Here is an 11367-nt window from a genome sequence, read left to right as displayed (position 1 = left end):
TTTTTAAACATTGAAAGAAAATGTTTTTTTTAAAATTTAATATCAATATATCTGGCAGATGGTGGTGGATTAAGTTAAATTTAAACTGGATATTTTTGCGAAAATCGCGGTCTTTTGGTTAAAGTGAAAGGCGGGTCCATTTTTAAAAATCCTTTGCTTGCTTCTAACAAAATTTGCAATCTTGTACTGCGTTTACCAGGGTTTCCTCTTTTTCGCCGCTGAGGAACCAGTGGAGGCGCTTGTACCGGTTGTTGGATTTGAGCAGGTTGTTGGATTTGAGCAGGTTGTTGGATTTGAGCAGGTTGTTGGATTTGAGCAGGTTGTTGGACTTGAGCAGGTTGTTGGACATGAGCAGGTTGTTGGACATGAGCAGGTTGTTGGACATGAGCCGGTTGTTGGACATGAGCCGGTTGTTGGGCTTGAGCCGGTTGTTGGGCTTGAGCCGGTTGTTGGGCTTGAGCCGGTTGTACTTGCACGGGTGAGGATGGTAATGGTGGTGGTGGACTTACCACCGACACCGGAGGTGAAGCAGGCGTTGGACTAATACTTTGGCTTTGAGGTACAACAGGTGATGATAGGGGTGGCGGTGGTGATGCCTGGCGGACGGGAGATGGATCTGAGGCCGCAGAAGTGGAGGGTCTCACTGCAGGGACTTCTTCGGCAGGGAAGCTGCTGTTTAAAGACTCTCGGATGGATGTTCTAAGCCTTGAGCTGCTCTCCTCGATGTCATCCTCGAGCCTGCTCCTGGCTTCTTGGAACGAAATGCCCTGCGACACCCTATCAATGAATCTTGTTGCCAGCAAGACCATCTGTTCATTAGCTAGGGATGTCGCAAGGCAGCTGGCCTGGTCTATAATCCGGCTTCTATCTTCGTTCCTTTTTCGCCGGTCTTCTTGTTCCTTCTGCCTTCTAAATTCGTGAGCCCGGCGCCTTTCTTCCTTGGCATATTCCACCGTGGTCCGCCGCCTTCTCTCAGCCCTCTCATTTTCCTCCTTTTGTTTTCTGACCTAAAATATATTCCAATATTATGATTACACACGTAGGTAGAATGCATTATTTAAAAAAAGAGCAATATATAAGCTCATTCACAGGATACTATTTACGGAGCTCTTATTTTATTACAATCTGAATCTATTTTAGCAATACAATTTTAATAAGATTCTTTTAATTTTTGTTTTCAATTCATTATTTTTTATTATTATTTATTTTATTTAACTTGCATGTTCATAATATTTTGATAAATTTTACTTTTGGATTGGTTGTACATACTTTGTTATTGCGAGCCCTGTTTAAACAAAATCCTAGGTTTGATAGAACAATTAAAAAAAAACTATTCGTTTAGTTTTAAAAAGTTTTCTTACATCTTAATTAACTTCTGGAAATTCATTTTTACTTATTTAATTTAACGTGCACCTATTTAAAAGTACTGCTAATGAAAATGATATACTCACATCCTCCGGTGTCTGAACTCCGTGCGCCGTCCTCCTAGAAGAAAATTCTTAGATTCAAACAATGCACATTATAATTTCTATCATATTACATTTAATAACAAGGATTTTGTATACATTTAGTGCAGTGTGTCTATCACTACAAAAATACAATTCCAAATCACTAGTATATGAAGCAGATTAACTAGATTCTATGTTGGAGCACTTTTTCATAAAAAAATGTTGACATTGTCGATAGTTACCCTCCCACATTGGTGACCCGGACGCAATATGGACACACCTACCTTGGCGGAAACGCCCACTACGATTAAAACACACCTACTTCGATGGATGATCCACATTGAACTGTTGACTTGCTACTTGTGACCGTGACATTATCCACCTCCTCGCACTGTTGCTGCTCAGTCTCGATCACACACAACGTTGGCCTGCATACACTCGTCTGCTAATGGCAACACAGGAGCAACCATGAACAAGAACTTAATAGAACTCTTATGATCAGCAAGAAGTACGGTGATCTTAATACAGCTCTCCCGGTTTCTCACAAAGNTAAAATTTAATAACATTACTTTAAAATTGCATCAATCAAAAACTATGAATTGATTCCAACGCTGTATTTTCTTATACAAATTTGCCTGGTTACAAATAACGTAAAAATTTGCAGACCTTACAATTCTATATTTTTTCAACCTTTTTTAAACTAAAAATGGTTATTAAAATGTATTTTGGAATGGTACTTATTATAGTTGGGAAAAAAGTTTTATAATTCTGAAAAAAATTCTTTAGTTTGCTTAAATTATTAAAATGATGTTTTAAAAAGTGGGACAATTTTTGACAGCTCTTCTGATTAAATCATTTGTACCCTATTTTTCAGATAGCGCTCTTATTTTTATGTTCCAAATCAATTGAGAAAAACGGTATTTAGAGAACGTCTGTTTGATTTTGTAAATTAGTTAAGATTAATTAGCATATTTGGCACTTCAGTGAAATTTCAATCATTATAACAAAATTTAATCAAGCCTATATCTATTTCTTTGATTTAAAGTAAATTACAAAACGTCTGGTTGTAGAATTCAAAATAAACAATTCCCGGAATTCAGCTGATGATTTAGCAAGTCATTCTCAACTATTTAGTTATACATATTTAAATCAGGCAATATACCATATTTAGATGAAGGAGTTCACAAATAATCTATTAACGATATAAATTTTTTTAAATTTTTTTTTTGCTGCTAAGATATAGTGAAAAGACTTTCTAAAACTGGACACAGCTCAAAAAGCATGTTAATGAACACAGCTGAAAATGTTTAGACACGCATTTCAAACTACAAATATGGACACAGCATTTCATTCGGTATTTTCAGCTTCTTTCATAAATATTGTTTTTTCTAAGAATTAAAGAAAAAAAATTTTTTAATATGATATCGTTCATTAGCATAAATTACTTGGTATGTTGTATTAAATTAGTGTTTTTTTCTTTTTAAGGAAAAAGAAAAGATTAAAAATCAGCAATTGTTTATACAAGGTTGGCATAGATGACATACATTTATAATAGTGGTTGTAAATTTACGTCATTTGAATTTTGAGTTTTAAAACTAAATATTTTTAGTTTAGAGTTTTGAATCACCCAAAAAGTTACACCACGACCCCAAAGTCTGGGACTAATATCCTGTAATAGTTATGCTTAGTGTTTAAATAAGTAAGGAAAATTAAGCACCTAATTCTTCTTTTGGTTCTTAAGCTTGAGTTTCAAAATAAAATAGAGCATTTTTTTTTTCTACAGCTGTTTTCGTAAATACTTTAGAATCCGTATAAAAAATGAAAACCAAAATTATGCATATTAGTTTATCAAATTAGTATTTGAGTGGGAGGAAAAAAACAAAACGTTGAGAAAACAGAAATGTTGAAAAACGATTATTATAGAGTTTCACCATCAAGCTTTGATTTTTATTAAATACTTTTTTCTCTACTCTAATTTATACACAACGTTATAAAACGTTAGAAGTGACATCAGAAATTCTTTTTAAAATTGCCATCATATGAACTCCAGAAAAAGAAACAAAAGATTATATTACTATTTGATAAAATAACTAAATATATTGAATGGGTAAACATATTTTCATAACTATAGAAGTTTCTTTTAAAAACTAGTTTCTTTTCTTTCTCAAACATTTCAACTATTGCGGCTGGCAAGATCCTTCTCAAATATCCAATTGAAATTCTCAAAAGGAAATTTCAGATTCATGGAAGCCGATTGAAATTAAGTTTTTGCTCTTCTTCACTGAGCAATAACCGTCAGGAGTAACCACATGGATTTATCAAAACTGAGTAATTCCTCAAAATACAACAAAAGCGGTAATCGATTGCTTCGAGAGCGTTTACATCACAATAAGCTGAACCAGGTTCGAATCCTAGAGATGCTTGTTTGATATGAATACCGTTTCGCACTGATACTCAATGGTAGACAGATCATGTTTTAGAATCCCCTTGCTTTTCTCTTCATGTCGAGGAAGTCCCAATACTTGATCCAGGAGTTCCCTCTTCTTCTGGATTAGGTTCAAAATTACAAATTAGACATTCGTGACTCAAAATTGGGTGGGCTGTCCACCGACGGTTATAAAATAAAACAAATGGGGGCAATCAGATAATTTCTTCTTTAAAAAAAAAATGGAATGTTTGTTCCTCTTAATCTTCAGATAGACGCGAGACTTAATAATGTAGTATTTCCGCATTGAAAAAGAACACTTGTTCCAAAGAAATTTTCATTTAAACCAAATTTCATGAAAAATTAATTCGTGAATATTTAAAAAATAAATAAATAAAAAGTATTCACTTTTGTGCAATAAACTAAAATAATGAATAACCGATTTGAAGAATTTAAATGATTTTAAAAATAATTACAGTCGGACTTCTATATAACGAACTTCCATTTTGCAAATTTCTCTATTTTGCGAATTTTTTCGAGGAACCTAGAAAATTTTGAAAATTTCTTCGTAAAATAACTTCCAAATAGTGAAGTGAATTTTCTATTTAAAGAACTTATCTTTGAGATCCACTTTCCCTATTTCCCAAAATATTTCAGAACATTTAAAACTTGTTAACGCATTTTATGGGGGAATCGAATTTCAAAGCCACTTAACTTTGAAAGAAAACAGTAAAATCACTTTTTATTCGCATTTCAAACAATAAACTCAGACTAAATTAACGAATTTCATCAGTAGCAGTTAAACTTTAGTACGCATGTTTAAAATTACTTTTAATAATAAATGCAACTATATTTTTATGCATAAATTCAGCTTAGTTGAAAATGCTTTGTAGCACTGTTTAGATACAATATAAAGTAATGGTTTTGCTATTTGTTTTTATGAAGTACTTTAACAATATAAAGGTGTATGCATAGCTATTTTAATTATGTTTATGAATTTGAAGCTCTCCGTGTAACTCAAATACGGGTTAGTTCCTTCACGAAAGCAAATTTCTACCAATACTAGGAACCAATACTACCAATACTAGGTTCCCTTGTCTTCTGGATTGTTTTCAAAATATTAAAGCTACTTAATTTAACATTAGTAGCCGAATGGTCAAAAATTTTATCGTCTGTTCAACGACGGTTTGTTTATATAAAGTTATTAAATTAAAAATAAAAAGGTAAAGCTTATACTGTACTTACATTCGTTTTCGAGGACTCCCTGCAGCAGAACCCGAAGGCCCTGACCCAGAACCCGAAGGTCCTGCACCAGAACCCGAAGGTACTGGTTCCTCACTGGAAGAGGAGCTACGTTTCATCTTCAAATCTAAAATTATCAAAAATAATTTTAGCGATCACGAAAGTAATAAAAACTTAGCATTTAATAAATGTTAAAATAATTCGCATTATAAAATGGTGAATACAGATAATATCTGGTCAACATTTCCAGTAGATAAATTATTCATTTGCATTTCTGAAATGATTGACATACTGTCCTTATTAATGCCGATTTCTATTCTTGAGATTTGAACTATCACTATCAGTGAACAATTGAAAAAAAATGTAGATAGCTGCAGAAAAATTATACAAATTTGTCATTTTTTGCAAATATCTTGTTTATTACTTGTGTGACCATGAAAAACTAATTGATACAAGACTGTTTTAAATTATGAATAAACTAAATACAAAACTTACCAGTGAATAAGAGTTGCCAAACTCATATATAAATACGTACTGAAAACAAAATGTGAATGCGTGAACATGAATTTCGAGGAAAAAAATTAATAAATAGCTTTCAAATAACGGGAAACGCTATGTTTGATTTTTAAAATTGCATGAATGCGAATGATTTTTCATGGCTTACTAACTTCGGTGAAGGTGATTCATTCACGATGTTTAGCATTTAAAGGGCATGAATATAAATTGTGAAGTGCAATTTAAAACACTTGAATGTGAATCATGTTTTATTTTTAACTCACTAATGAAGGAAATCGCTATATTTGGTTTTTAAACCACCGTGTGAATGCGAATAGCGATGTGGGATTTATAAATCACGTGCCTAAACTGCATATTATTTATATATGAAATTCTTTTGATACGATGACTCGGGTTCGGATGTGCGACTAGCTAAACGAGATTAAATTTCGGTTAATAATTTCTAAATGGAGACAAAATGAATAGCAAAAATAAAAAATAATAAGGTTCGGGAAAAAAGAGAAGTAGTGAAACATAAATCAAGTAAATATTTATCGTAAATCACTTTAATTTAAATCACGATGTTTACTACGTAAATCCCGTAAGGACGATTTTTGATTACGAATGTGTTAAAACGCAATGTAATAATGTGCAGGTGTAATGCTATTAATTCGACGACTTTGGATCGCAACAGTGACTAGCATATTGAAATTAAATTACGAAGCACGATAAATAAATCGGGTCAAAATGAATTACAAAAAGTAAGATTCGAAAAACATGTCATGAGTCATTAATCACGTAAATATTAATCGTACATCGCGATGGTGATTCCACTTTATAAGCTGCAATAACTGCGTAAATTGTGAAAATAAGATTCGTAATTCAAACGGAATAAAAGCTAATCTTAAGAACTAAGTTTCGTTTAGCGATAAAATTAAGCGTAGAAAATTGAACAAAAACGATAAAACCATAAATCTTCCTTATTAGCAAAATTAAAATAAGAAATATCAAGAATAAATTGATTATAAAGATTTTAAAATTCGAATGAGCTATCGAGTGAAAACGAAAGTTATATATGTATTTAAAAGAAGAAAAAGGTTCATTAAGAAAATCCGCCAGTGAAGCTTTTTAGCAACATGGAAAAAAAAGAAATTCTTCAAATTAGACCTTTTGGGAAAATAGAAAAATTTGCTTTTTCTCTAAATACCTTAGCTTTTAAGTAATTGCCGACATCAAGAAATCGCGTTGTCGTAAATAAAAGCAGGTTGAAGATTAATTTCTTTTTCAAAAAATATATAAGGAGGGGGAAAAAAATAGCGCGGGGAGTCCCTCCGCGCGGAAGAAGTGAAACTTCGTAATGTGGAAATGAAAATAGGAAGGGGTAGAAATTTATTTTTAGTGAAATCATATTGTTTCTTTAAGACAAACTTTATTAACAATGCTTACAATTCACAATTGATCGCATCTTTTAATTATCATTTTCGAGTTGAGAAACATCCAAATCTATAACATTTACAATGGGATTATGATAACTAAAGTAAGATACGAAATGTTCTATTTTTTCAATATTTCTTGCAAAAACTGCATCGATGGTAGATTTCCTCTCCTGCGAGGATCATAGGCCGCTCGTTGCCATGGTAGCGTTTAACGCAACCTTGTTGGAAGTCGCATTAGAAGTTACACTTCAAAAACTCATCCCTGCTCAAATGAATGAAAATGAAATGAAAAGAATATTTTATCAGATTATAGTCCTCTTTGTTAATGAATGTGTGATGAATGCAATAAAAAGAGTTTGAACTACGATCATCAAAACACTCAGAATTTCAAGAGTTTGAGGTTAATTTAGATTTTGTTACATTTTTGCAGTTTTTGGATAATATATCTCAGAAAAGTTTTTTTAAAAAAATACTGTTTTTATTTATTTTTTAACAGCTAAATTTTGAAAGAGGTACGTTTTTAGGCACTTTATCTCAACCCTATCAACCCGGTTACAGCTACTAAATAATATGGAATATTGATTGAAAAATTGTCAATTGTTTTTTAAAAGCTATGATGTATATTTTTTTTGTAAGTAAGAAAATATTTTGTAAGTAAGAAAATGTATATATACATATACATATACACTCTGCTTAAATATATATAGATATATAATATTAACAAACATATGCATGAACTTGTGTAAACTAAATAAAAGAAAACTTAATGTTTATACTAAAGTTTATACTATTTAAGCAGGGCCGGATTAAGCGGGGCCCTAGGCCATTCAAATCTTTGGGGCCCCTCGATTAAGTTCTTTTTCTCGTATGTTTTTTATTTATTCAAATATAAAACAATTTATATATCTTTTCATTTAAGAAAGCATATTTAAAATTAAAATAAATAATAGTAAATAAAATTTTACTTTATTTTTTTAAATTAGAACTAAAAAATAATCATAAAATTTTGAAATTTTTTTTATATATATTTGAAATTGTTTTTTTTTTTAAATCCTGGTTTTTCTTAATTTTTTCAAATTTATTATCAAAAAATCCATTTTCAGGGGGCCCCTAATCATTGGGGGGCCTCAGGCTATGGCCTAGTCTCGCCTAGGGAAATCCGGCTCTGTATTTAAGAAGTGTACAACACTGAAATTTCATTATAAAATTTAATTCATCACTTGAAATCCAAGTTTTTTTTTTAAATTAGCCTTTTTATCATTTGATATCCTGCATTTACTTAAGCACTATCGATTTTTCCTCACGGCCTGTCAGTTTACGTTCTTTTGCTTTTCTACTGTATAATAAGAAAAGAGAGAAAGACTAGATTTTATTTTTTTTTATTTTCAAAATAAATTTCTTTCTGCTATCAAAGCGTTTATGTTTTTATTTATTGTTTAATTAGTAGGGAAAAAAACTACCATAAATTTCTTGGAGTTAAAATTTTATAGCTATATATTGACAGTTAAGAAAAAAGTAATTTTAAGCATATTGTTACGGAATCTGTTTAAAACTAATTTTTAATGCTCAATCTTAAGATCGTCATCTTGACAATGAAATGGTAATAATTGCGGATAAATTGCAATAATTTCTATTTCTCTACCTATCTATCGATCTATCAATAACTAATCTATATCTCTCTCTATCTAAAATTTGAATTTTATTCCTTATTTTTTAATTCACTTTGAACTTATGTATAATTTGGCATTTATTTAACTATCATACTAATTTTGTTTAAATAGTTATCAGCATGTTTGCTTCTAAGCAGACAGATTTCTTAAGAGAATATAAATCTTATGGTATATTTTATCGAGGTTTCTCAGAATTCTGTGCAAATTATGTCCTGCAGTTATTTCATCCTGATCAATAGATGAAATACGTGTATTTCCAAAACTAAAAATATGGTTACTTTTCTTCTAAATATGGTTGTGTCGTCGAACATAAATGAGTGTCATCTGGACACGAGATACCCGGTAAAATTGGCGAGGTATCCAGCACCGGGTCTCAAACCTAAAAACGGTTCCAGGTACTCGATACCGGGTAATAGAATTTTTCACAGGTCATTTTAAAGAAAATGTGACAGAAGTACCTGGTAATTGCTTGCCTACAGTATAACCATTCGTTATAAAAATGATAAGTGTAACGATGTAGACACAGATACACAGTACGATGAACAGTACAGAAAAATACTAAAACGGAAATATACTAGAAATAGTTTAGATTTTAAGCAAATTTAACTATTTACTGACAATCGCTGAAATACTACTCCAACAAAGCATGAAAAATCTTAGTCGTCTTTGCTACAAGACATTAGCGGACGTTAAAATATTTAAATTCGATAAAATAATCATCTAATACTTATGAGTTGAAACTGATAATTCGGTTTTATTTAAATCTTTTTTTTAATAAAAAAGATCAAATTTTGAATTTGGGAGAGTGAATAAAAAGGAGGGAAGGGATAAATAAGCACAAGTGAATAAGTGAGACAAGCAGGTTTTGCAATTTTCAAGAACGCGGATTTATTTAAATTTTTTCATAATGTAAGTGTTTTCTCCGGTTAAATTCTTTGTATTTGTTACTATTTTTATGAATAATGTACGATTTTTATCTTTGTCTCTTCTTTAAACAAGATCATAAAAAATATTAACTCAAACTATTCTATTTTGACTTAACATTACATATTACAACATATCGCATTAACATTACATATCGTTAATATTAAGTATTATTATACAATACATAGTCCAGAACAACGTGAACTGAATTGAAAATCAGAATTATTGAATATTTATTTCCTGGGAAATATTCAATCTTAAGATGCAAGTTCTTGCATCTTAAAACTCAAGTCTTTTAACATTTAACATTCAAAGCTTTTAAACTGAAGCTTAAGAATTATGAAGATGGCTTGAAAAAATTCCATTTTGAATTTGAACTCAGATTTCAATGCCATTTAAACTGATTTAAACATTTTTTTCATGCCTTTCAAAGTAAATTGTGAAACAGTGAGATCATATTTGCAGCTAGAATTGAGTTGCAATCTAGTAATCCTCTGAAGCATTTGTTTTTAAATATACCAAAGCTTGAGTTTTACAAATCATTACCAAAAGTTGTTTCCGAAATTTAATATCTCATGCCCAGAAAATCAGTGCTATGTTTGCTCCATCTTATGTATGCGAACAAGTGTTTTCAACTACGAACCTTAGAAAAAATCATATCAGATGTAGACTAACAGACAAGCATTTAACCTCGTTCCTTAAAATAAGCACATCTCACTTCGAACTTCAATATAAAGAACTTTTTAAAAATGAAATCTCAATTTCATTCATCTCATTAAATATTTATATTAATGCTTGTAAATCATTTGTTTTTTCATTTTAGAAGTTTTTATTCGGCCTACCAAACTATTTTTTTCTCTATTTTTTCCCCCTCGATCAAAAAAGTTTTCCCATCCCACAGGGGCAGATCTACTTAAGGGCCTTTTGGGCTGCAGCCCAGGGGCCCGTGGATACAAAGGGCCCCAGTCACCACTAAAAACAATAGATGATATTTTGAATTAAAAAAATATCTAATATTAAAAATTCTGATTTTCTGACTGGAAGCACATAGGAACTTGCTTAAAAAATCATGAAAATTGTAATGAGCATAAGAAATTAATGTTAGTGTGGTTGACACGAAAAAATAATAGATCTGTTTTAGACATGCAGATTCAGAAGCAATTAAGAAAAGAAACAGAATATTATCATTATGTCCTAAAACGGGTTATTGCAGTGGTCAAATTTTTAAGTATAAGGGGCTTATCATTTAGAGGTTCCGAGGAAGTATTTGGTTCTCCACATAATGGTAATTTTATGGGTGCTCTGGAGCTTTTGGCAAAGTTCGATCCATTCAATCTGAAACACATTGACACAACGAGAGCTGCGACCAAAACCGATAATATCGTACTTATCAAAAACGGTATATGAGGAAATAATTGAGATTATTGGCCGACAGATAATTAAACAAATTATAACTCAAATAAATAACGACGACACAAAGTATTATTCAATTGTGATGGACTCTACTCCAGATCTATCTCACAATGATCAACTTGCTATTGTATTACGATACTGTTTTAGAGGAAAAGTGTATGAAAGATATGTATCCATCATTAAAATTAGTAGTCATAATGACTTACATTTAATTAATATTCTACAAGACTTTTTAGAAACAAATGGACTACTACTGGATAATTGTAGGGGAAAATCTTATGACAACGCTGCTAATATGGCGGGTCAGTACAATG

General features: G+C 31.2%; 1 protein-coding gene across 1 annotated transcript; it reads right to left on the bottom strand.

Moving 5' to 3' along the window:
* Positions 1-196: 196 nt before the first annotated feature.
* Positions 197-5234, bottom strand: LOC122272557 (neurofilament heavy polypeptide-like; the record flags this gene model as incomplete). The annotated part of the gene is made up of 3 exons (XM_043056387.2): positions 5119-5234; positions 1452-1485; positions 197-1007 (listed from the first exon to the last, which is right to left on the bottom strand). Coding segments are annotated over exons 1-3 (961 nt in total), but the record flags the coding sequence as incomplete, so codon positions are not given.
* Positions 5235-11367: the final 6133 nt, after the last annotated feature.

Source organism: Parasteatoda tepidariorum, unplaced genomic scaffold (assembly GCF_043381705.1).
Source record: "Parasteatoda tepidariorum isolate YZ-2023 unplaced genomic scaffold, CAS_Ptep_4.0 HiC_scaffold_47, whole genome shotgun sequence".
NCBI lineage: Eukaryota > Metazoa > Arthropoda > Arachnida > Araneae > Theridiidae > Parasteatoda > Parasteatoda tepidariorum.
This window is presented reverse-complemented; position numbering and strand designations above follow the sequence as displayed.